This window comes from Camelina sativa, chromosome 20 (genome assembly GCF_030686135.1).
Source record: "Camelina sativa cultivar CO46 ecotype springtype chromosome 20, ASM3068613v1".
Classification (NCBI taxonomy): domain Eukaryota; kingdom Viridiplantae; phylum Streptophyta; class Magnoliopsida; order Brassicales; family Brassicaceae; genus Camelina; species Camelina sativa.
The window spans coordinates 14,713,392-14,737,080 of NC_141899.1; the positions used below are offsets into that span (position 1 = coordinate 14,713,392).

At 37.0% G+C, this 23,689-nt stretch overlaps 4 protein-coding genes and 1 pseudogene across 5 annotated transcripts; 3 read left to right on the forward strand and 2 right to left on the reverse strand.

The window, feature by feature from the left end:
- The first annotated feature begins 4,673 nt into the window (after window positions 1-4,673).
- Window positions 4,674-5,987, forward strand: LOC104770928 (putative F-box protein PP2-B12). Its single transcript, XM_010495404.2, has 3 exons — window positions 4,674-5,019; window positions 5,199-5,317; window positions 5,396-5,987. Exons 1-3 carry the CDS (start codon window positions 4,765-4,767, stop codon window positions 5,781-5,783), a joined length of 762 nt encoding a protein of 253 aa, XP_010493706.1. The 5' UTR covers window positions 4,674-4,764; the 3' UTR covers window positions 5,784-5,987.
- A 2,156-nt stretch (window positions 5,988-8,143) lies between these two features.
- On the reverse strand, window positions 8,144-8,577 carry LOC109131321 (uncharacterized). Its single transcript, XM_019242140.2, has one exon. The coding sequence runs from the start codon at window positions 8,456-8,458 to the stop codon at window positions 8,249-8,251; it is 210 nt and encodes a 69-aa protein (XP_019097685.1). The 5' UTR covers window positions 8,459-8,577; the 3' UTR covers window positions 8,144-8,248.
- A 6,522-nt stretch (window positions 8,578-15,099) lies between these two features.
- On the forward strand, window positions 15,100-16,975 carry LOC109131196 (uncharacterized protein At3g43530-like; annotated as a pseudogene).
- Window positions 16,976-17,629: 654 nt separating this feature from the next.
- LOC104772549 (uncharacterized protein At4g04775-like) lies at window positions 17,630-18,085 on the reverse strand. Its single transcript, XM_087503754.1, has 2 exons — window positions 17,903-18,085; window positions 17,630-17,848 (listed from the first exon to the last, which is right to left on the reverse strand). The coding sequence occupies exons 1-2, from the start codon at window positions 18,083-18,085 to the stop codon at window positions 17,630-17,632; spliced, it is 402 nt and encodes a 133-aa protein (XP_087359880.1).
- Window positions 18,086-18,202: 117 nt separating this feature from the next.
- On the forward strand, window positions 18,203-21,341 carry LOC147918877 (uncharacterized). 2 transcript variants are annotated; one of them, XM_087503359.1, is made up of 5 exons: window positions 18,203-18,420; window positions 18,507-18,665; window positions 18,751-18,882; window positions 18,995-19,050; window positions 19,936-21,341. In XM_087503359.1, exon 5 carries the CDS (start codon window positions 19,939-19,941, stop codon window positions 21,172-21,174), a length of 1,236 nt encoding a protein of 411 aa, XP_087359485.1. In that variant the 5' UTR covers window positions 18,203-18,420; window positions 18,507-18,665; window positions 18,751-18,882; window positions 18,995-19,050; window positions 19,936-19,938; the 3' UTR covers window positions 21,175-21,341. The 2 variants fall into 2 exon arrangements, 1 of the variants encoding a protein (XP_087359485.1); XR_015592028.1 differs by lacking the exons at window positions 18,203-18,420; window positions 18,507-18,665; window positions 19,936-21,341 and adding an exon at window positions 19,593-19,667 and having other exon boundaries at window positions 18,749-18,882.
- The last annotated feature ends 2,348 nt before the right edge of the window (window positions 21,342-23,689 follow it).

Sequence of the window (23,689 nt, forward strand, 5' to 3'; positions counted from 1 at the left end):
CTATAAATAGAAAGTTCTATGAATAGTTAGGACTTGTCTATTTTTGGAAAGGGGACGTGAAATGCCTGGAGTGGCGGGAATATTTAGAGGTTGACCTGAAGAGTGGTCATAGATGAGATAATCAGTTCTCATGGATTTTTGATTGGTGGTGTCACGGTGCTATGAGATATGCGGGTTCTAAAAACGGGAAGTTTTATGAATAGTTAAAGCTTACCTATTTATGGTAATTGCGGTTGCAAATAAATAGAAAGTTTTATGAATAGTTAGAACTTGTCTATTTTTGGAAAGGGCCTGTGTAAACACCAGAAAGGTTGAGAAGTTCTAGTGTGGGTCTTAAGAGTGGTCATGGGGTGGTGATATTCCGGTGAGGGAATATGGTGGTTGGAAGGACATTGTTATGTTTTACGCGAACCACGGGAGGTAGTTCTGGTCGGGAGATGCTTATAGACGTTAGGACTTGTTTGCTCATGAGGAGGTGATTAGTTCTCCTGAGGGGATGATTAGTTCCCCTGGAGATGATTAGTTCTTCTGAGGGGATGATTAGCATCATTAGATAGATAAAAATGGGATTAACAACTTTGTAGAAGAAATCAAATGCAAAAACTCAATAAAATCAAAGCTATCTGGATTACAAAGTCTCAAAACGTTTAGGTGGCTAGGTAAACCTTAAGGAAAAAAACAAAAACGAGATAAGAGATGTCTTGGGTAAAGACTTAACAAAATGTATATATAGTCAGACATGGAAAGCCCTAAAACACAAAACGACAAGGTAAAGAGTCAGTTTGGGAATCTCCTGAAGTGTGTAAAACGGAGCGTCTCCCTTCCTGACATTTGCGATCGAGTCGGTGTGCGTCCAGTGGCTCGATCGAGATGGCTCGAGTGAGGTCGAGTGATGAGCGTGGAGGCTGGCTCGAGTGAGGTGGCTCGAGTGATGGCGCGAAGGTCAGCTCGAACGGTGACTCAAAGGTTGGCTCGGACGGTGACTTGAAGGTCGGATCGAACGGATGGCTCGAAGGTCAGCTCGAACGGATGCGTTTCCGACGTCTCTTAGATACCTGAAATACTCCAAAATGCACAATGTATGCAAGGATGATGCAAAAACTACCTAAAATCCCATCCCAATACCCAAAATCGAGTTCTCACCTAGTCCTACTAGTCCGGATAACGTGAACTAGAACTACACAGGATCCTACTCTTGTCGGTTAAAACCTAACACTTTCTAGCAAGCTCAACTCGGAAAAGGCTTGACACTCAAGAATATAATTGTCTTGAAAGAACAATTGGTTAAGGGTGCGGGAACTGTTCCAAAGATGGGAATCAGCTACTTGGATTGACAAGGGTGGTAAAAAGGTGAAAGACAATCCAAGTATGTATATGGTATCCATGAGTTCAACTTCAATGCATAACAATATAATTGCAAGTTAGGATTAGGTTCAGATAGATAGGGAATGATATCAATTCAAAACATGCTTCAATCAAGACTAGAGTGCTATTTCAAGAATTCAAAGCCTGGTTCAGTCTTACATTTCAAGTTCAATCAACATGCATCCAATAACTAATAACAAGGGCCTTGATCCTATCCTATTGAATTCAGCATGCTACCAAGGTTACAATCATCATCAATCCCTGTGCTAAATGCAATAATCGTATATGAATAACACTAGACTCAATCCTAATATGCAAGTGCAAACTACATGAACACACTGTTTTTCTGGAAATTTTCGATTTTTTTCAAATTATTATGGTCTTTCTATGCAAATAGATGGATGCAGACTCAAACATGATATGATGCAAAATTTAAAATAAGAATCACAAAAAAACAACATCATATACATCATCTCAAACCCTCCCCAAACTTAAATTACACTGTCTCATGTGTAAGAAAACTTTGCAGGAGGATTTAAGAATCACAACACAAACAATGCATGAATGAAATGATATATACGAAGGAAAGGTAGGAATACCTCAGTAGTAGAAGAAAGAGTCGGAGCTCGCTCAAGGAGTCGGTGCGTGAAACTGACTCTGTCCCTCACCTTGTTCGGGATTCGCAGGAGTGACTTTAGCTGGTTGGTCTACTTGCTGCTCAACCGCTTGCGTGTCCCTCGCCTTGTTCGGCTGCTCGCACACTGCATGTCATCGACCCTGGACTCACCATGGTCTGATACCAACACAACTATCTCCATAGGCTGATAATCACATTGATGTTCGATCTGTTGCTCAACCCCGTAATTGGTGCAGTGATAATGTAGTGGGGGTTGTTGTAACAGTGAGTGTACTGGTTTAGTTCTCATACATGCTTGTAACGTCTAAACATCTTTTGCACTGTAATGAATGCTATCAAATGACAGAAAAAGCATTTTTAATTCCATACTTTCATGATTGGTCACACAAATTGATTACTCCTTATACTAGTGTTTGTTGTTTTTATTCTTCCTATCAATTTGGTTTTTTTTTTTGTTATTGAAGTCGAATCTTCGATTTGGAATATTGAAAAGAAGATAGACTTCTGCCTCTTCAGATTCGATTCAGACTTAGGACAACGTTGGTGTTGCTTCTGTTGCTTTTGGAACTTCTTACTATCATCTTCACCCTAACGATGCAACTCTCCTCTGGGATCGTCTTCCTGTACGCTTCTTTCTCTCTTCTCTTCTCTTCTCTGAGACTTGCTTTTTGTGTCTTGTTTTTGATCACTCGTTTTTGTAATCGAGAGGATTGATGAGCATAAGGGTACTTACTCCATTGTTCCTTTGCTTCTTGCTGGCCTTATTAGCATTTTATATTGGAGGTAACTCAAATTCCTTAAAACTCTCAACTGGTTTTTAATGATAACATATTGAAGTTAAGAGTAAGCTGACATGAGAGGCTGTTATATTACAGGTTTTTCGATGACATTAAACCATATGCTTTAGTACAGTTTGTTCATTGCATTGTCATTCCCTTGGATGGTTATTCTTTTACCTCCATTGTATACACATTCTACGTATTGGCTTTGGGCTGCAGGTTAGTGCTAAGGGTTTGTGTTGATATATATCTTCAGTTTGCTTTTGCAGTTATAGCTTTCTTACCTCTGGTTCTTATTCTAGATTCAGTTGTGGGATTAATCAGTTTTTGTAGCTCAATTGAAGAGTTGTAGTTAGACTGTTGAAAATTTTCTTGGGAGTTAACTCTTAGTTTGTTGTTTCCTTTCCTAGGTTGATATGTTTTCGATTTCACATACAAGATGTTACTCGTGGACTGGACCAGGGTCTAGGGGGAAGAATCTGATTATATCCAAGTGATGCTCCTTCAGTCACAGAAATTTAATTCTGGCATGGTTTGTGATTTTTTGTGTTCAGATTGATATCTTGAAATGATTGCAGAGAGAAGCATTCTCGGATTTGATGAAACTTAGAGATAAACAAGAGAAAGTGGAGCGGGTTTTATGAAACTTAGAGATCCATCTTCTGTTGCAGGTTTTTATTTCTATATTGGTTGTGTTCTTGCTTTTATTATATTCAGCATTCGTATTGTTTGGATATCTTTTGATGGCAAATATTAATGTTTTGATGGTATCTTTTGATGGCAGATATTAATGATTGGTTGTTTGTTGTTGTTATTCCTGTTGGTGCATAGGTACAATCATCTCTAACCTCGCAGATGTGGTTCTTTCGTCTCTCTACAACAACAAAGCCAAGAATGTGTTGCAGGTAAAAGACTCTTAACCGTCATTGTTTTAATATGTGAATTCCATTTTTGCAGTTTTTCATACCATCGAGCAGACTGCAGAGTATTCTAAATTGATGTTGGTTATTTGCTTGAGCTACAGGCTGTGAGGAACATTGGCTTTGTTGCTGAACTAGTGATGAGTGGAACGCCCATTGACGGCAAAAAGCTTGAAGCTTTGTTCACATCTGATGCATGGTTTGGTTCATTGCAATGGTTTTGGTCATTTGCTCTGTATCTCTACACATTGTTTAGTGATTTTGAGATTGAATCACATAAATTTTGACACTATTATAAACTTTTTGTTTTTGGGTTTCTTTGGTAAACATTGAATTTGAGTATTTCTTTTTAAGAACCCCCAAATTTAACAATCTTCAATGGACCCATCATATATTAAAGTTTTTTAAGAAGTTCTTAATTTCATTTTTTTCAAAATTAAGAATAAGATATGTTTTAAGATACTTTGTTTAAATTCTTTGATGGCAATGCCCTTAGATGGCTATATTCTTCGTTCCTTTATTTTTGTTTTGGTTACAACACAAATTCACCCAAAAAAAAAAAAGACTATTCAAATTTTAGAAAAAACATATAAACATGAGAAAAGTTAACATTCGTATAGTTAATATCTACAAATCAACTCTTTTGGGTCAATACGTCCCAACATTTTCCATAGACATAAGTGAATCAAAAACAATATAGGATTAATATGTTGTCACGATTAGCCCAAAGTGTGAAGTAGATATACTACCTCAAGTTTTATGAAATGGAACCGTCTCGGATTTTTTCTGAAAGGACCTTGCGAAAGAATGAAATATATATATATATATATATATATATATATATATATATATATATATATATATCATGACAGGCTTACCAAATATATTGCTAATAGATTTAAAATACATTGCAAGTAAACCCAAATACATTATTTGAAAAATAGAAATGAAAAACGATACGTTTACCTTTTTCTCAGGTGATCGAGAGGCATAAATAAATAGCCATTAAGTTTCTGTCTAAAACGATTATTCCAACATCACCATTAAGTTTCTGTCTAAAACAATGGGGATGAATTTTCTTGATTTACCGGAAGAATGCATCGCCGTTGTGATATCTTTCACCAGCCCCTATGACATTTGCCGTCTCTCTGCTGTCTCTAAATTACTTCGCTCGATAGCCGACTCGGACGCCGCTTGGGAGAGGTTTCTTCCCTCATATTCTCGTATGTATATCAATAATACTTTATCTAGTTTTTCGAACAAGAAGCTCTTCCTTTGCTTATGTGAATCTCCTCTTCTCATCGGCGATGGAAGAATGGTAATTCACATTATAATCTGTTCTCTTTTGTTTGTCAACAATATGCCTTCTGTGTTTTTATTTCCTTTATATACTGATTCTAGAGACTGATTGTTTAAGAAGAATGTGATGTGGATGAATGATGCACTCAATCAGTTGAACAAAATTTCTAAAGTTTTCTTTGAAATCTATATATGTAGAGCTTTTGGATGGAAAAGAGAAGCGGGAAGAAATGTTGGATGTTGTCTGCAAGGAAACTAGAAATTACTTGGGTTGATAGTCGTGAATTCTGGATATGGATGTCGACTCCGGACTCAAGGTTTAATTAGTTTCATCTCCATTTTTTGCTTCTTTTCATCTAAATCTCTTGGTGTTGATTATGATTAGTTTATAACAGGTTTAAGGAAGTTGCGGGGCTTCTAGCGGTGTGTTGGTTTGAAATCCGAGGCAAGATAAGCACATCCCTTCTTTCCAAAGCTACCATTTATGGTGCTTACCTTGTTTTCAAAGAACAAGAAATGAGAGCCTTTGGATTTGAGTCTCTACCTTTGGATGTAAGCTTTCGATCCACAAGAACCGACGTTTATAACGATAGAAGAGTGCTTCTTGAGTCAGGAATGCAAGAGTCTAGAGAGGATGGGTGGTTGGAGATTGAACTCGGTGAATATTATGTTGGTTTTAATGAGGAGGATCTCGAAATGAGTGTCTCGGAGACAAGAGAAGGTGGTTGGAAAGGTGGAATCATCGTTCAAGGGATCGAGATTAGGCCAAAAGAAGTGTTGTGATTCAGTAACTCCCTTTGCAAGTGAAATGTAGTTTGTTGTTTAATATAAAGATAGCAAATGTATACAATGCATACATCTACATTCGTCTTCTCATATCACTGTAATAATCATGCATAGTCATAGATGATGCATGATATTGGAATATATATATACCGGAAACGGATACACGAAAGTGTTGATCAAGTTATCAAGCCATTTGTATTTCTTTTTTTATTTGTCATGAATTTTCTGTGAATATAATCGGTTAATAAAGTATACCGGAAAAAAAGGCAACACTAAGGGAGGAAGTCGAATATGCAAGGTCAAAAACAAATTTGTTGATGTAAGGAATCGACAATATAAATAATACGAATATTATTGGGGATAAATCAGAGCTAGTCCTTTTATTAACGAAGCAAGAGTTTACAGAAAATGACAATTAAAGTGCTAAGTGCAGTTAATACGAGAATAATTGCTCGTTTATCTCTGATTGCCAAGATTTCGGATCTTGTGCATGATAGTAACATCTGGTATTTATAGTGGGTCGTTGACCTAGGGTCTCTTCTGCAAATAATGATTTTGCCTTTGCGGTCAGATGGGTTGATTTTATGACTTGAAGCCCTAAAATCTAAAGGATCTTCTGTTTGGGCCTCACCAAATGTTGGGGCAAAGCCCATATCCAACAAAATTACTATTATTAATTATGGAAATCATCCCATAGTGTGACGCGATTCTAATTCCAAGATTAATTGTACCTTCTTCTCACTCACACCACTCAAGAACCGAAGTTAAGATCCAATCCACCAGGCCACCACAGTCTTGCAATGTAAAAACTAATACAACGCTTCCACAGAAACCGAAGGAGCTCATTTCAAAAGAATAAATGGTACACCTCCTCCTAAGCTCCTCTGAACATTTGTTAGATAATGGGAAACACGAAGTCTAAAATTAACAGTGAAAGGCTTAACATTAAACCAAAAAACAAAAACCGTGAAAGATCGCAACAATTGAAGTCTACCTATGATGATTGGAGTCAAAATGTTTTGGTGGAACATCACATTAGGTAAAGGTAAAATCCCGTCTCTTTTGGATTGTTTGTCGATGGTTGTTAGCTTGTCATCCCATCAAATGATTGTTTTCAACAAACGATCCATAGCATCCTTGAACACATTGACTAGATGTATCTTGTCATAGAAAAGGTTGATACTAAGGGATAACAGTTAGAAGAAATGGTGGAGTAGTTAAAAGCAAAAAACGATAGCGGTAAACAACGGTACAAAATTCGATGGCGGTATAGCCATCCTATAATATGATGAGTGAAACTATTCCTTAATAGAAATGGTTACAAACTTACAATATATATAGGTTTTGCCTTAGGGTTTTAGTCAGACACTAACTACACTTATATAGCCTTTATCTACATTTCTCCTTTACACATCCTTTCACTATATTTATCTAACTCTTTGGTTGAATTGTTTTTGTCCCTTTTTTAGTTCGTTTAATTTGTAACTATCCAAACGGTACAGTTACCATTGTGATAACATACCTGAATCTATGGACCAAACTCGTCGCTGGCCGAATTCTCAAACTTTTCGATCTATTCTCGATTTAAACTGAGTTAACAAAAAAATGTTAAAGCACTCTTCTACACAATCAGAAAAATAAAAGCAAAATAACCATTTTTCTTTGGTTCGCAATTTTTCAGTTCGTAAATCGTAGCACCAAGCTTTCCCTTGTTTCTACGTCTGAATCATTTGTTCTTAAATGAACATGTGATTCGGTCCACTTTCCATCATGTCAGTATACTTTTTCACAAAATACAAAACCCCAAATTTTTAGATTTTTTTTAAGCGATAGAATAAATAAAATCGCCATAATATCCCTTTCATTAAAAAACAAAATGAGGGCATCTTTCGACTTGAAGGACACATTTATAATCAACAAGATCCAAAGACACACAATTATAGTAGTACTTAATCTCTTCATATCAAAAAAATCATTTGAGTTTGCTTGACGACTTTCATTAAACACATATATCGTATACACTTTTTAAATTTTTATTTACCTTTTTCATATAAAATGCTGACTGACTGAAAATATACAAAACTACCCAAAAAAAAAAAAAAAAAAATGAAATATCCAGTTTTATTGTTTTGAACGTTATAACATTTATTTTGTATAAATTATATACTCCCTTTGAATATATCTTCATACTTATCCACAATGTTCATTCGTTATCTATCATCAATAATATATGAATCTTTGAACTCTCTTATATAATATTATTTTAACGTTATAAACCATTTTACAAGCTTTGTGTTTCATATTTCTAATAATTACTTACTATATAACCAAAAAAAAATCAATCAAATAAAGTCAAATGAATAGAAATTGAATTTTCCAATTTAATAACATAAACTTCATTAGAAATTACAGCCAAGACGAAGAAAATTCGAAAACTCTTTTAATAAAAATAAAATAAATAATCAGAAATTCAAGAGAAAAGCGGAGTAATTTGGAGCTAGTGAGGATGAGTTATCGTTACGAGGCAAGGAAGATTCAGCTCGGCTGGTGGTTGGAGCTCTGACGCTCCGGCGGCGACTTGTGGGTCGTAGCGGGAGGAATGTGGCGGTGATGCGAGTGAGCGCCGCCGTGTATTCCTCAAGCAACTCAGCGGCTATAGCAACTGTTATCATGATGATTTCAAAAGATGCTCTGATGATGATGATTTGCTTTGACGTCTATTTAAAGAACTCTCTAAACCTTTTTTTTATATTTATGATCTTGTGTAATTTGCTTGCAAGACAGGACAATGTGGTTACCTTTTAAGAGATGGTGTCTTATTTATAGAGAGTCTTGGCTCTGAAGCTAGTGGCCATAAATTTTGGTAGGTTCGTGTCATAAATTATACTAGCCGTCAGATCTACCGACTTTATTGAATTGAATTATTAATTTCACTATTTTGTTTTTTCTTATTCTTGGGAGTTAGGATTCGTCTTTATTTCATTTATAATTTAGCATCGGGTTTTTAAATTTTGCCAAATTATATAAACAAGTTTTTTGGTAAGAAGTTTTATACAATCCATCATAAGTAAGCCAAAATAAGTAATACATGTCTAAAATTTATACACATTATAAACAATCTTGGATCGTAGGAGCTAACAATTGAAGAATAGAGCATTTACGTTAGAACGTAGTATATCTTGATTAACAAATGATTACAAGAACCTAGCTAAGCGTTTATGGGTTTTTCTAATAATGATAAAACAAACAGTGGCATTTGAATTAAGAACAGTTCATTTTCTTTATTAATTAAACTTTTTGTGATGGTTTTAATTTAATACTTTATATTGTATTGCAAAACTAAATAAAGATCATAAGAAGTGCTAATTCTAATTAAACTGATTTTATTGAAACAATGACGATGTATCATTAAGTAGGTAATAGAAATGGTGGGATGGGCAAGCTGAATGTGACGCTATGATTTGGGCAATGCAATTAATGTTGATACGGTGCTACATGATGAAGTTGCACATCGGGATATAACTATCTCCATGTGGCGTTATGAAATGATTTTAAATCATTAGAGAGATGATTCAAATAAGCAAATCCGAAATATAAAAACAAACATTTGGTAATCTTGTTGTTTGTAGAGACGTTTGAATGAGGAGAAAATCAATGTTATCGATTGAAATGCGTTATAGAAGACGCTAGGACTGACTAGTGTAACTTATGTAGTCCGATCCTAGAGCAGCAGATGCCAAACTAGTGCATCCGATTTGGTAACTACATTTTATTACGATATAATTTATATGGAATGAAAATATAAGTAAAAGTTTGGTCGACTTAGGCACCTGAGCTTAAACTCAGAACCAGGAAATCTCTTTCAACATTAATCGTTACCAGTAAACAATCAAATTGAATAGTCTATTCAAATAAATATTTGCCAATAATTAGTCCAACGACTTGTATGATTGTAGACCCTAGGAGAAATAAAGACATCCTGCGTGATGTGTTACATAAATGAATGCTCATGATGTTATTTATTTTGTTTTAAAGGCAAATAACAAATGTTCTTTGTTATAATGTTTTTTACTTCTTTTAGTAAAAGTAAAACGTGTAGCTAGCATTCATGTTCAAACTAAATTTCTTATTCATTTGATAACGACTTTTTTTAGTTTGAATGATGAGTTTCCAAGACCGAATAGTTGGGACACCATGAATGTATTATGCTAGAATTTATGTTTTTGTAACACAATCAATAATCTGCACTTGTGTTGGTGGATAGATAAGGGCCGTGGCTTTATGGGAAAAAAAAAAAAAAAAAAAACTCTTCCGCAACCCGTCAGTTTCAAATCATAGCCATACAAAATTTTGGCAAAAGTTTGGCCAAAAACATGTGGTGGCAAAACTGATAATAAATAGTGATGTATAATAATAATTTTACCATGTAAAATAGTGTGTTTTATCGAAAAATAATTAACATGGTGTTAAAAGCTCATGTGAAATCCATGTTCTTTAAGAGAACACAAGTGACGAAAAAAAACAAGTTCTTTACAATATTTGTATCCATATCTTTTACCAATAAATAGTAGCATTTGGCTATGGAATGAAAATTCGCTAAATTTTTGTCAAGAATTTAAGTAGTTTAATAAGTAAAAAAGAACTAAAATCAATTTAATATTTTTATATATCAAGACTTTGAACTTTAAGGTATTAACAGTTGAAGTTTTGGAAATTATCACACACACAGCTGTAAGACATTAAATATGTTCCTAAAAAATAATTTCAATCATAATACATCTCCCAATTCTGTGTTTTCATCTCCAACTGAAAGAAAAATACCGATTAAATACATGAAGAAGCGAGGATGAATAGCATGTTTGCAATTCATAACACAATTTCTCCATATTACCCATCTTTTAGTTTTGGGTTGGCAAGCAATCTTTCTTAATTTTTTATCCTCGGACTTTTCCTTAGTCTCAGTTGATACACATTAATCATACAATGATCTTGTATTCTTGTTGATGTAGGCAACATTGTGTTTCTCTATCAATGACTAAAGCCTCCGTAACAAATCTAGTTATTGAGTTTAGTTTATAAGTGTCACCATAAAGATGTTACAGCTGATTTTCGTAACAAGCAGCCAAAATTTACTAAAGTTAGTATGGATGACTCTACGAAGCTACTAAAGTTGGTATGGATGGCACGACGAAATTGTTCTGGAAAGACGTGACCATGCGTCTATTGCTAGTAATGAATCAAGTCATGTAATAGATTTTAGCTTATACGAAAGTGTGGCCATAAAGATGTTGCAGCTGGTTTTGTAACAAGCAGCCAAAATGTTACTAAAGTTGGTACGGATGACTCTGTGGAGCTACTAAAGTTGGTACGGATTACAAAACAAAATTTTTCTGGAAAGACGTGACCATGCGTCTATTGCTAGTATTGATTCAAGTGGGTTTTAATATCGGGAGCTCTCTACTCTCCATAAAAAAATTCTCAGATGCTTTTCTTATTAAACTGAATTTTGTTATTAATTATTTTAAATCAAAAAATTACGGAAAGACTTTCGCGTCCTTTACAAATCAAATATATTACCGATCCAACCAGTTTAAATGGGTTAAAAAGATCCAAAAATACTCAAATCGGGTTAAGTCGATAAAAACTCGAAAAGTAAAAGTTTTTCTTTTTTCTACATCGTTGTTGTCGAAGAGAAAACCCCAAGAGAAACCGGCAATTTCAAAATCCTTCTTTTCAATAGAATCAAAATCCTTAATCGGCGATTTCTTTGGGTATTTGGATCTTATTCTTCTCTTCTTACCTTTTTTTGTTGTGGTCGAGTGATACAGTAATTCAGTAGCATAGAGACACGTGGAACTTGGTTATTGGTGGAAGTAAGAGAAATTACGTGGAGGGTTGCAATTGGAGCTAGCTGAAGTTGTGGAAGACTTAAAAAGGAACTGTTCATCGTCTTCTTCATTATGCAAAATCTGAAATTGTGAAAAACTTGTAAAACTCTAAAAATAGTTTTGTATTTGCTAGGTTTCTCTCATCTTGAGAACTAGCTATGTTGATTCTGTGCTTTCTATGAACATCGGATCGATTGGTTACGGTTACGGTTCGTTCGTGAATTGATTTGTTGTTGATCGTGATTTTAACTGTTACAAAGGTATTAGAGCTGTGTCATCCTCGGAATCCATGGCGGAGTCAAGAGCGGAGATGAAGGTGAATGAAGCTATTGTTCGTGAAACAGCGGAATCGTTAGGGATACGAGTAAAGAAGCTTCATCGGAGAATTTCCTGGGAAGAGTTTAACGAGAGATGGTTCAAAGGACTTTGTATGTTCTGCGATGAACTAGAAACTCCAGATCACCATTTGCGTCACAAGAATTCAGGTATTCTCATGATGGAATCTGATGAAGATCAATCTCCTAATGATAAAGAATTGACTGAAATGGAGGTTGTAACAGAAGCAAACGCAAAGGCAATTTCAACAATTGTTAAAATTGGATCCAAATCAGTGGTTGGTGAAACAGATTCTTCAAGTGAAGATAGGAGTGAAATGTGTACAGAGAAGGAAAGAGAAGTGAAAGGCTGGATTCAAGAACAAAGGGAGAATCATTCAACAAATTCAGTTCAGCAACCTAACTTGATTCCGCAAGTTCTTAAGCAGAAGGTATCAGTCTCTCAATTGGAATTTAGCCATAGGTAACCCGTTAAATCTCTGGATGTTGATGATGATTTGTCATTTGCTATTATGAGGACACATCACTCTGAGTTAAATTCTGACCTTGAATATGCTACTACTGGTGCACCCCAAGTGTTTGATTCAATGCCACTAGGAGAAAAACTGTTGAGAAATGGGAAAAGGAAAACGTTTCCTAAGACTTGGTGGTTCAAGTTCAAAGACATGTCACCACCACGAGAATTGATACAAGAAAATTTGTGGATTCATGAAGCAAATGTTGGTACAAACTTGAATGAGAGTCACACCGGTCATAGGGTTGGTATGTTGCTTCTCCCTAAATTGCTTGTTCATGACAATGAAGTGACTATGTTACCACCAGCAAGATTACGAATCTGTGATCATATCCGTAGTTTATCTCAAGCTAACCATGTGTGGAAGCCAGGTGGGTTACTATGCGTACATGATAAGTGGGATTGGATAAGTAAAGTGCACTCTGGTGGTATAATTGAGAAGACCGCGCATAGACTCTATGGGACAAAGATGTTTTCTTCGCCAGATTCTCAGAACTGGAAACGGGAACGTGTTACTTTAACTATGTACTCTGGTGTTGGTCTAGAAGAAGGGAAGCTTGGGTTAGAGATCTATGATTATGAGCGTAAAAAGCATATGTTGTTTCTTGTCAAACGAGCTAATCATGTGTGGGAACGCGGGAGATTACTACCTACACATGTTGTTGGTGATTTTCAGGTCATGGAGATAGGAGTTGTGAAACTCCACAACACATGGCTTGTTTTTCCTTATGGTTCAGCACCACGACCTCCAGAAGTTAATTTTTCAGGTTTATGGTTTGCATATGGCCGTGGGGTTCAAAGCTGTGTGGGGCAAGTTTTGATTCTTTTGGTTTCTCTTCTCGCAACTATTATCCACACAGAGGATTGGTTAAATGAAACAGGAGAAGAAATGGCGGACAGATTCAAGTGGCTGTTTCAAATGTCGATTATGATGGAAGAAGAGCCAGCTTCTGTGAAAATTAATGAAGCAATCTCATCACTCATTTAATATGTGGTGTGATGGCCAGATTCTCTTGTTTGGTGGAACAACCAGACCAGCCTATTCAGAAGTTTTCTATGTGGGCTATACAACATCACCTTACTGTCATGGATGGATATGGTAGTGAACTTACTGTTTGTCAAGTTGAATGTTTTGTTAGAGAAGAGTTTGTTAAAAAACTGCAGCCAGGTCTAGATATATCAGTGAGGGACGAGATAAGTGAAAAGAAATGCTTCACTTATTCACATAAGGCTGAGCGTGTTTGGGAACCAGGGGGATTATCCGCTAAAGCAATCCATTGGGACTGGCCAAAACAAGGTTCTGTTGTACAAGGGCGATATGGACTGCGGAGGCAAACTTTACAAGCCCTGCAACAGTTGATTACATTTGGTGAAGGGCCATTGCAAATCAAGCACAAATGGCGATATAAGTTTTGGGAACAGAGTGACAAGTGGACGAAGCTCTTTTGCATCATGAGATTGGTTGTTTACGAGCTTGGAAGTAAGGTCCAGACGGTTGCAGCGATGTATCAGTGTGTGGATCCACTAGTTCAAATGGAATGTCCCAAAGTAGAACGAATGGTTGAAGTCACACAGAGCCAAACCTTTGACCCTGGAATCAAACTTGCATCACTCTTGACTTTAAGAAGTCAGAGCTGTTACAATGGTTTCAATCAATTTGACTCTTAAGAATGTGGAGGAAGCATCAATGTGCAAAGGAAGTTTACATGAACCTTGAGGTCAAGGTTCTGCAAACAGGGAAGATTTGATACAGTAATTCAGTAGCACAGAGACACATGGAGCTTGGTTATTGGTGGAAGTAAGAGAAATTACGTGGAGGGTTGCAATTGGAGCTAGCTGAAGTTGTTGAAGACTTAAAAGGGAACTGTTCATCGTCTTCTTCATTATGCAAAATCTGAAATTGTGAAAAACTTGTAAAACTCTAAAAATAGTTCTGTATTTGCTAGGTTTCTCTCATCTTGAGAGCTAGCTATGTTGATTCTGTGCTTTCTATGAACATCGGATCGATTGGTTACGGTTACGGTTCGTTGGTGAATTGATTTGTTGTTGATCGTGAGTTTAACTATTACATCGAGATTGCCGATTCTATGAAGATTTCATGTCGATTGTTTTGTAGAATCGGAAATTAATGTAATCATTTTTGTTCATGTTTGTTTGTAGGTTTGTGGAAAGGAGGAATGGCTAAAAAACAAAACGCAGTCCTAAGTGAATATTCAAAATCTACAGAACCAGATATCGCTAATGAAGATAGAGAAGAATCGCATCCATAAGTTGATACTGAAGGAGCTTCCATCACTGGAGAATATTCAACGGTATATAACTGAACCCACATGTGAATTACTTAGTAAAGGATTTGGTATAACTCGGATGATTTTGATGTTGTACATTTCTAAAAGTAAAAGGTACAATTGAGTAGGATTTGGTATAACAAGGATGATTTTGGACCCCTTTAGACATTTTAGTAAGTAAAAGGTACAACCCACTAGGATTTGTTATAACTAGGATAATTTTGTACATTAGAAATTTCTGAAAGTAAAAGGTACAACTGAGTATAACTCGGTATAACTTGTTTTTGAATGCAGGATTCTGATGAGGAAACATAAGTTTTACAACCACTTGACATGTTCTTCAAACCTAGTGAATATATGAAACTGTTCAAGATATCAGCTAAGTGCTACATTCATAGAGCAGTGAAACTGTTGCAGAGCCATCTTTCAGATGATGAGCTCAAATGGTTTACGGAGCATCCTCAGTTCAAATATTTCTTCCATATGCATAGGTATGCAAACCATAAGATGCAGGCTCTGTGGATGATTTTTCTTTGCACAGCATGCTTAGATAAGAAAAAGGAGTGTTGGTTTATTGTGAACAGGGTTCCAATCCGGTACTCTCTCACCGAAATGGCACTCATGTCTGGATTGTATTGTCACGAATATCTAGCCTACTATGAAAGTTTGGGTAGTAATGTGTTTGTTGGGAAGCATTTTTGTCTAGGGGCAACGGTACAGTTTCACGAGCTGGAGCCAAAGCTACTGTCAATGAAGAAATCTTCTGATGACCGTGTAAGAATGGCAGTCCTCTATTTTTTTATGTAGGGTCATAGTAGGAAAGGAAACAACGGGAGAGGATGCACCATCTGTGGAGAGTTTCTTTTACCGAGCCGTAGGTGACCTAGAATTGTGTAAATCATTCCTGTGGGGGAGATTTGCACTTGATGCTAATATGAAAGACCTTTTTCATATTATGCACTCATGTGGAGGAGTTGTGGGTCGACAAAAGGTGTTTCCTAGTTTTGTTACTTCTTTAGAGGTAAAGTATTCATCTCTAGCTTCTTCTTTTTTATTGTAGATCAATTTATAACTAATTTATAACTAATATTTGATTGATTTCTGTTGTGAATAGCTTCTAGGGTATGAAGCTATTCCAGCTCTGAAGAACAATTTTCAAGAAATTGTTTGAGAAGCAAATCCTGAGTGTCCTCGAATGTGTAAGTGGAAGTTCAAACCAAGTCATCTTAAAGGTTTTTCAATATCAGATTTGTATGATACTCTTAGTACAACTACGGTAAGCTATTTGTAAATATAAATTACATTACGTATTAAGTATTGATGCATTATGGTTATATTTAAAAATGATTCTTTACTTTTACAGGAGATTTAGAGTATCATGTATCCATCTCCCGATGAGAAAGTTCTTATGAAGAAAATCATGGATCACGATTGTGGATGGAACGATGTGGATGATGCAATTGCAGACGGTTGGACAAAGCGTCTAGTTAAGGAAAAGAAGACAATATGTTTTGAAAATATGCATAAAGCAGATGTTGCTAGCCGAGCAATTCAGCCTAATCCAGATGCAGGTAATTTGGCTCAGAAAAATATTGGTCAAACAAAGCAAGGTCGGAAGAAGGTTGCTCGAACCAAGGTGGCTCTGAAGAAGGTGAATAATGGATTGGATGAGGTAGAGAACCGATTGTTGAAAGTGTTGAATAGTAGATTCGAGAAGATGAATGCGAAGTTTGATTATCTGGATACAAGATTGAAAATTGTGGAAGAGAATGTGAAACAGTTGAAAGAGGTTGCTGAGAATGTAGCGAATTGTGGGGATGTGGGTGAGGATGAAGAGGTTGCTGAGAATGTAACATATTGTGGGGATGTGGGTGAGGATGAAGAGGTTGATGAGGCTACTAAGAATGTAGCGGATTGTGGGAATGTGGGTGAGGATGAAGAGGTTTCTAAGGATGAAGGGGTTGCTGAGGATAAAGGGGTCGCTGAGGATAAAAGGGTTGCTGAGGATGAAGTGGTGGTACAACCATTGGATTGTGAAGAGAGTAAAGAGGTGGTGGGTGATAATGGAAAAGAGGTGGGTGAAGAGGGTGAGGCAAGTAACAAAATCAAGAACACTTACAAGAGAAAGATAAAGATGAAAAAAGGAGCAGAAGAGGTGGGTTAAGACGATGGAGAGATGGCTACAACAAAGGTGCAGCAAGTAAGCAAGAGAAGGAGGAGTCCTGTTATGACGAGAGGGCTTACCAAGAAAATGTGATGTATGTTTGTAAAACTGGGTAGAACTTGGGTTTTCATTTTGTATAACTATGTTTGTTTGAAAAACTCGGTACAACTGGTGTGTTGTTTTGTTGTAAAACTCTGTCAGTTTGAAAATGTTGGTACAACTTTGGTTTTTTTGGAATAACTATGTTAGTTTGAAAAACTGGGTAGAACTGCTGTGTTTATTTTCTTTTGGAAAACTATGTTAGTTTGAAAAACTTGGTTCAACTGGTGTTTTATTTTGTATAACTATGTTAGTTTGAAAAAATTTGGTACAACTGGTTAAGGAAAACCTAGTTTTACGTAGTTGGACAGTAGTTTGAAAACATTATTATTTGAAGAAAATACTTAGGAAACATCATTAAACATTTTAAACATCATTGACCGAAGAAAATACTTATTTAACATCATCTTTAGTTGACTAGGAAAATACATATATAGTTGTTTGTAGTTGGACAATGACAAAGAAAATGCATATAGTTGTCTTTGATTGTCCGTAGTTGGATAATGACAAAGAAAATGCATATAGTTGTCTTTGATTGTCCGTAGTTGGACACTGTCAATAGCAACCCCACCATTTCCCAATCACGACCATGATAATACAACCAGATAAGACTAGTACCATACCCATCATTTTGTTAGTTTCCTTCCTCTCGAGGCTCCTGTTCCTTTCCATCTTCAACAATTCTTCAAGAACACCCACTTGAAAATCCAATTGTTCAATCTCGTTTATCATCGCCTCATCTACCCACTTAAACACATGGTCGCTGTTCTCAAGCTACAGTTGAAAATTGTAAACATTATAAATATTACCAAGAAGTCCATAAAAAACCGAAACTATTATCTTCTTTGTTGCAGCATAGGCACACCGAAAGTAGCGTCGAAAAGGATTCCCATTCGTCCTAGATGTTTTTTCAACTACGTTCTCACCACACCAACACAACTTTGGAATTCCTGGAACTCTAACTCTTACGCGGGTAGAGGTTCCAGTCGAAGATGCAGAGACATGACTCATTGTAACACCCCAATCCAACGTTGTGGACCAATTCCTGTTTGTGTTGAAAAGAAATCCAGCCCATAAAAGCCCAACTTCTCTAATTAAAAATACCTAAGTGTGTGTATGTGTATATATGTGTACGCAGCTTCGTTCTCGTCACCGCAGCTTTTTGTCATCACTTTCATTGATTTTAACCTGAAAGATCATAAGAAAATATCGATTCTAAGCCTCAATCATTCCCCATAGTTGAAGTTGGAGGTTACATATATGGTAGTATTGTGTGTTCCCATCGAGAAAACAGAGAAGTTTAGTTGATCGTCGCGTTTCCACCATCTAACACCGGTTTCATTAAGGTAAGACATATCTTTCATGGATATATGGTCTATTCCATTGAATATGCCTCTATTGGTTACTGAGATTGTAATTTATGGTTCCACAGTTAGTTTTGGTGAAGAAGAGGAATTCAAAAACATTGTCAAGTAGGGGTATTGGCGACCTGTTTCCCGTTGGATCTGAAGGACCCAGATCACGCTTTTGGTGTTGTTGGATAGATCCTGCTGCAAGGAAGACGTAGCAACTTTCGGTTCCTCATTACAAGGTAAACTCCATTCGCAGTTCAAGTTGCAAGTTGGTGAAAAACCATTGTTTTCTGAACCCAGAAATTAACCAAGTGTAAGAATCAGTTTTCAGTTTCGACTTGAGGATTTGGTGGAAGAATTCCGGCGTTATCTTAGCACTTCAAGTCAGTTCGACGGTTGATAAAGATATAAGGAGTGTTAGGGAAGCCACCTGAGCTATCATTATCACCAGAAAAGGTAACCCTTAGCTTCTGCGTTGGTTGCTTGTCGGTCAAGAATCATCTGCTTCTGTCAAAACCCAGAAACCCTAATACGTGTTGAACTGTTTTTCTTCTGCTGCAAGTTTCAGATTGTTGCTAGCTGCTCCATCCTTCTTCCTTCCAGTTCTCACCAGCTCAAATTCAGGTGAGGGTGTGATCTGTGGATTTTGAACACCAAACTATTTTGACCGTAATCGTGTTATGCTTGGTTTAGGGATAGGTTGTTTGATTGTTTGTATGATATAGGATGATTAGTGATAATATGTCTATTAATGACAGATATGTGTTACGTGAGTGTTTGATATTCATATGTGGATGTATGACCATTAGTGTCTGCATGAAGAAAAAGGATGTATGACCATTAGTGTCTGCATGAGTAGAGTGGATGTATGACCATTTGTGTCAACATGAGTAAGATATGTATGGTCAATGGTGCCTGCATATGTTACAAGTTGTTATATGATATTGTGTGGTGGCATGATTCGATGTTTTAGATGTGAGTTGTGTTTAGTGAAATATATAGGTTATATGTTGTCGAGGAAGCATGTTTGATTATAGCTTATTCTTAGACTTTGTGTATGCGCTTGCTGGTGTGCTTAGTTTTGTGTTGACAGTCCTGTGGACAGGCGGGATCGTTCTCACTGAGTAAAACTTGTTTTACTCACCCCTCTTTTCTCTTTCCTTCAGGTCAGGTTTGATTAGAGAGTTTTACGCAAGTCGTCGGAGTTCTTTTGGTGTATTTGAGGGTTGGGGTTTCACATTTTTGGTATCAGAGCGGAGGTTAAAGTCAAGCCGGTGCTGACCCGGAAGGCTAAGTTATTTGTTAAAAAAAAATGGTTAAAACGATTTTTTTTTTAAAAAAAAAGAGAAAAAAAAAGTTTTTCTAAGAAAAAGTTTTCAACATTTGAGAAAAGGGGGCTTGGGGATTTAAAAAAAAAAAAAAAAAACACCAAAGAGCGAGACTTGCGTTTAGAATTCGTGTAAAGTTTCAGTTTCAGAATGGTTCTTATGTTGGATCTTGTTTGAACAGAGAATGGCACCAAATAGAAGAGGAAGGCGTCCTGCAAATCCCAGAGGAAACCAAGGTGGTGATTCACCAGCTAATGAGCAAGGTCAGCCACAAGTAGGAGAAAATCCTGTTGCCGCTCATGCAGAAGAGATTGCTGCAACTCGTGCAGAGATGCAAGAGCTCCGGAACATGATGCGAGAGATTTTGGATCGACCTGTTTATGCACCCCCACCACCAGCTCCTGCACCTCGCCAGCCACCACCTGCACCCCCGGTTGCTCCACCTCAGCCACCAGCAGGATTTCAGTTTTCTTATTTTGAGACAATGAAGCTCATGGGTAATGTGAACACAGAGTATTTCAATGGTGGAAATGATCAGGTTAGGGCTGATGATTGGAAGCAGATGTTGGAGAAGAATCTCAGGTCAGCTAGATGTCCGGTGGAGTTTAGGACGGATCTTGCAGTGCATTACTTGCGTGGAGATGCAGACAATTGGTGGAGGAATGTTGAGAGGAGCTTACCTGTTGGTTATGTGCCTACTTGGGAGGATTTCTTGGAGGAATTTAATAAAAAGTATTTTCCTCAGGAAGCTATGGACCAGCTGGAATGTGAGTTTCTGGAGCTTCGTCAGGGTATGATGATTGTTAGAGGGTATGATGCTGAGTTCACTCGTCTAAGGAGGTTTATTGGGAGAGAGTATAGTGAGCAGGAATTGATTCGCAGATTTATGAGGGGATTGAGGGCTGATATTCGTAACCATTGCTCTGTTCGAGGTTGTACTAGCATGGTTGAGCTTGTTGAGCAGGCCGCTACAGTGGAGAGGGGACTTGAGGAGGAAGCTAATGACCTAAGGAATACTCAGCTAAGGGAAACTAAGGGAAGGGAGTCACAAAAGCGAGTTTTGAACAACCAAAAGGATGAGAGAATGTGGAATCAAGCCCCATTGTGTGACACATGTGGAAAGACACATTCTGGAGCGTGCTTGGCACACATGGGAGTGTGTTTCACGTGTGGAAAACCCGGACATACTAGGCCCGACTGTCTGGAAGGACGAGATACTTGTCATCGATGTGGACGTCCTGGTCATGTTGCAAGGAACTGTAGAACGTCATGGGTGGGACAAAAACAAAATAATCGAGATGGAGAGGAACTGTTACCATTACCAAAGAGGCAAGCACAAGGGGCTCATGTATTTGTTATGGGGAATCAAGAGGGCGAAAAACCCACTAATGGCATGGAAGAAGAACAAATGAGGAGTTAAGGCCGTAAAATGTTGAAGCATATCGGATAAAAAAAAAATAGCTTTCCTTCGGTTTTCCAGCTCATTTATTGGATTCTAAGAGGTTGATTTTTTTTAGCTTTAAAACTAGTGAGTTTGAGACATTATCTGTTACTCGATTCTTTAATGGACAACATAATTTTTTTCAAGAATTATGTGTTCAAATCTCAACTCATTAAGAAAGAAAACAAAGTACATCAAGGAATGATGAATTCAAGGACGAATTCTAATTAAGTGCGGGAGAATTGTAACACCCCAATCCAACGTTGTGGACCAATTCCTGTTTGTGTTGAAAAGAAATCCAGCCCATAAAAGTCCAACTTCTCTAATTAAAAATACCAAAGTGTGTGTATGTGTATATATGTGTACGCAGCTTCGTTCTCGTCACCGCAGCTTTTTGTCATCACTTTCATTGATTTTAACCTGAAAGATCATAAGAAAATATCGATTCTAAGCCTCAATCATTCCCCATAGTTGAAGTTGGAGGTTACATATATGGTAGTATTGTGTGTTCCCATCGAGAAAACGGAGAAGTTTAGCTGATCGTCGCGTTTCCACCATCTAACACCGGTTTCATTAAGGTAAGACATATCTTTCATGGATATATGGTCTATTCCATTGAGTATGCCTCTATTGGTTACTGAGATTGTAATTTATGGTTCCACAGTTAGTTTTGGTGAAGAAGAGGAATTCAAAAACATTGTCAAGTAGGGGTATTGGCGACCTTTTTTCCGTTGGATCTGAAGGACCCAGATCACGCTTTTGGTGTTGTTGGATAGATCCTGCTGCAAGGAAGACGTAGCAACTTTCGGTTCCTCATTACGAGGTAAACTCCATTCGCAGTTCAAGTTGCAAGTTGGTGAAAAACCATTGTTTTCTGAACCCAAAAATTAACTAAGTGTAAGAATCAGTTTTCAGTTTCGACTTGAGGTTTTGGTGGAAGAATTCCGGCGTTATCTTAGCACTTCAAGTCAGTTCGACGGTTGATAAAGATAGAAGGAGTGTTAGGGAAGCCACTTGAGCTATCATTATCACCAGAAAAGGTAACCCTTAGCTTCTGCGTTGGTTGCTTGTCGGTCAAGAATCATCTGCTTCTGTCAAAACCCAGAAACCCTAATACGTGTTGAACTGTTTTTCTTCTGCTGCAAGTTTCAGATCGTTGCTAGCTGCTCCATCCTTCTTCCTTCCAGTTCTCACCAGCTCAAATTCAGGTGAGGGTGTGATCTGTGGATTTTGAACACCAAACTATTTTGACCGTAATCGTGTTATGCTTGGTTTAGGGATAGGTTGTTTGATTGTTTGTATGATATAGGATGATTAGTGATAATATGTCTATTAATGACAGATATGTGTTACGTGAGTGTTTGATATTCATATGTGGATGTATGACCATTAGTGTCTGCATGAAGAAAAAGGATGTATGACCATTAGTGTCTGCATGAGTAGAGTGGATGTATGACCATTTGTGTCAACATGAGTAAGATATGTATGGTCAATGGTGCCTGCATATGTTACAAGTTGTTATATGATATTGTGTGGTGGCATGATTCGATGTTTTAGATGTGATTTGTGTTTAGTGAAATATATAGGTTATATGTTGTCGAGGAAGCATGTTTGATTATAGCTTATTCTTAGACTTTGTGTATGCGCTTGCTGGTGTGCTTAGTTTTGTGTTGACGGTCCTGTGGACAGGCGGGATCGTTCTCACTGAGTAAAACTTGTTTTACTCACCCCTCTTTTCTCTTTCCTTCAGGTCAGGTTTGATTAGAGAGTTTTACGCAAGTCGTCGGAGTTCTTTTGGTGTATTTGAAGGTTGGGGTTTCACACTCATCTTCTCTTGCGAATTGCTTCTCAATCCCCCAAATCTGAAATCTTCAGCCTCTTGATCTATCCACTCTCTCTCTCTCTCTCTCTCTTCTTCTATCTTCTAATGGATAAATGGAATTAATGTGCGAGATTTGTGGGTTTCGAAGTTTTAATTGGGTAGGGTCCGGGTATTGGGGGAAATCTAAAATTTTTGGGGGAAATCTGAAATTTTTGGGTAGGGTCTCAAAATTTTCAAAAAATTTCAAAAAAAAAAAATTATGGTCAAACAAAAAAGGACCCGTCAATGTTGTCTGCCAGGTGGCTCCACAAAGGAGATGTTGTTTGCTAGGTGGCGCCGCAAAAAATACACTCGGTTGTTCCTAGTTTTCAAGTTGTATTTGCTTGTACACGGCTGTACATTTTGTTAATTTCGTGTATAATCAGTTATATTGAATTAACCTAGTAATTTCTAGTTGGACCCAAAAGTGAAATATATCTAGATTACATTTTCAATGTTTTTTTAAAAAAATTTACATTAAAACATCAGTTTTATGTGATTTGTAATGTATTGGAGATAGCAAGAAGAAACGCATCTTAAAAGTATAAGGTCTTTATTGTACAAGAATGAAATTTATGAATATTATCCTATTAAAAAAAATTGACTATGCTTGTTTTAGAAGATTAATCACAT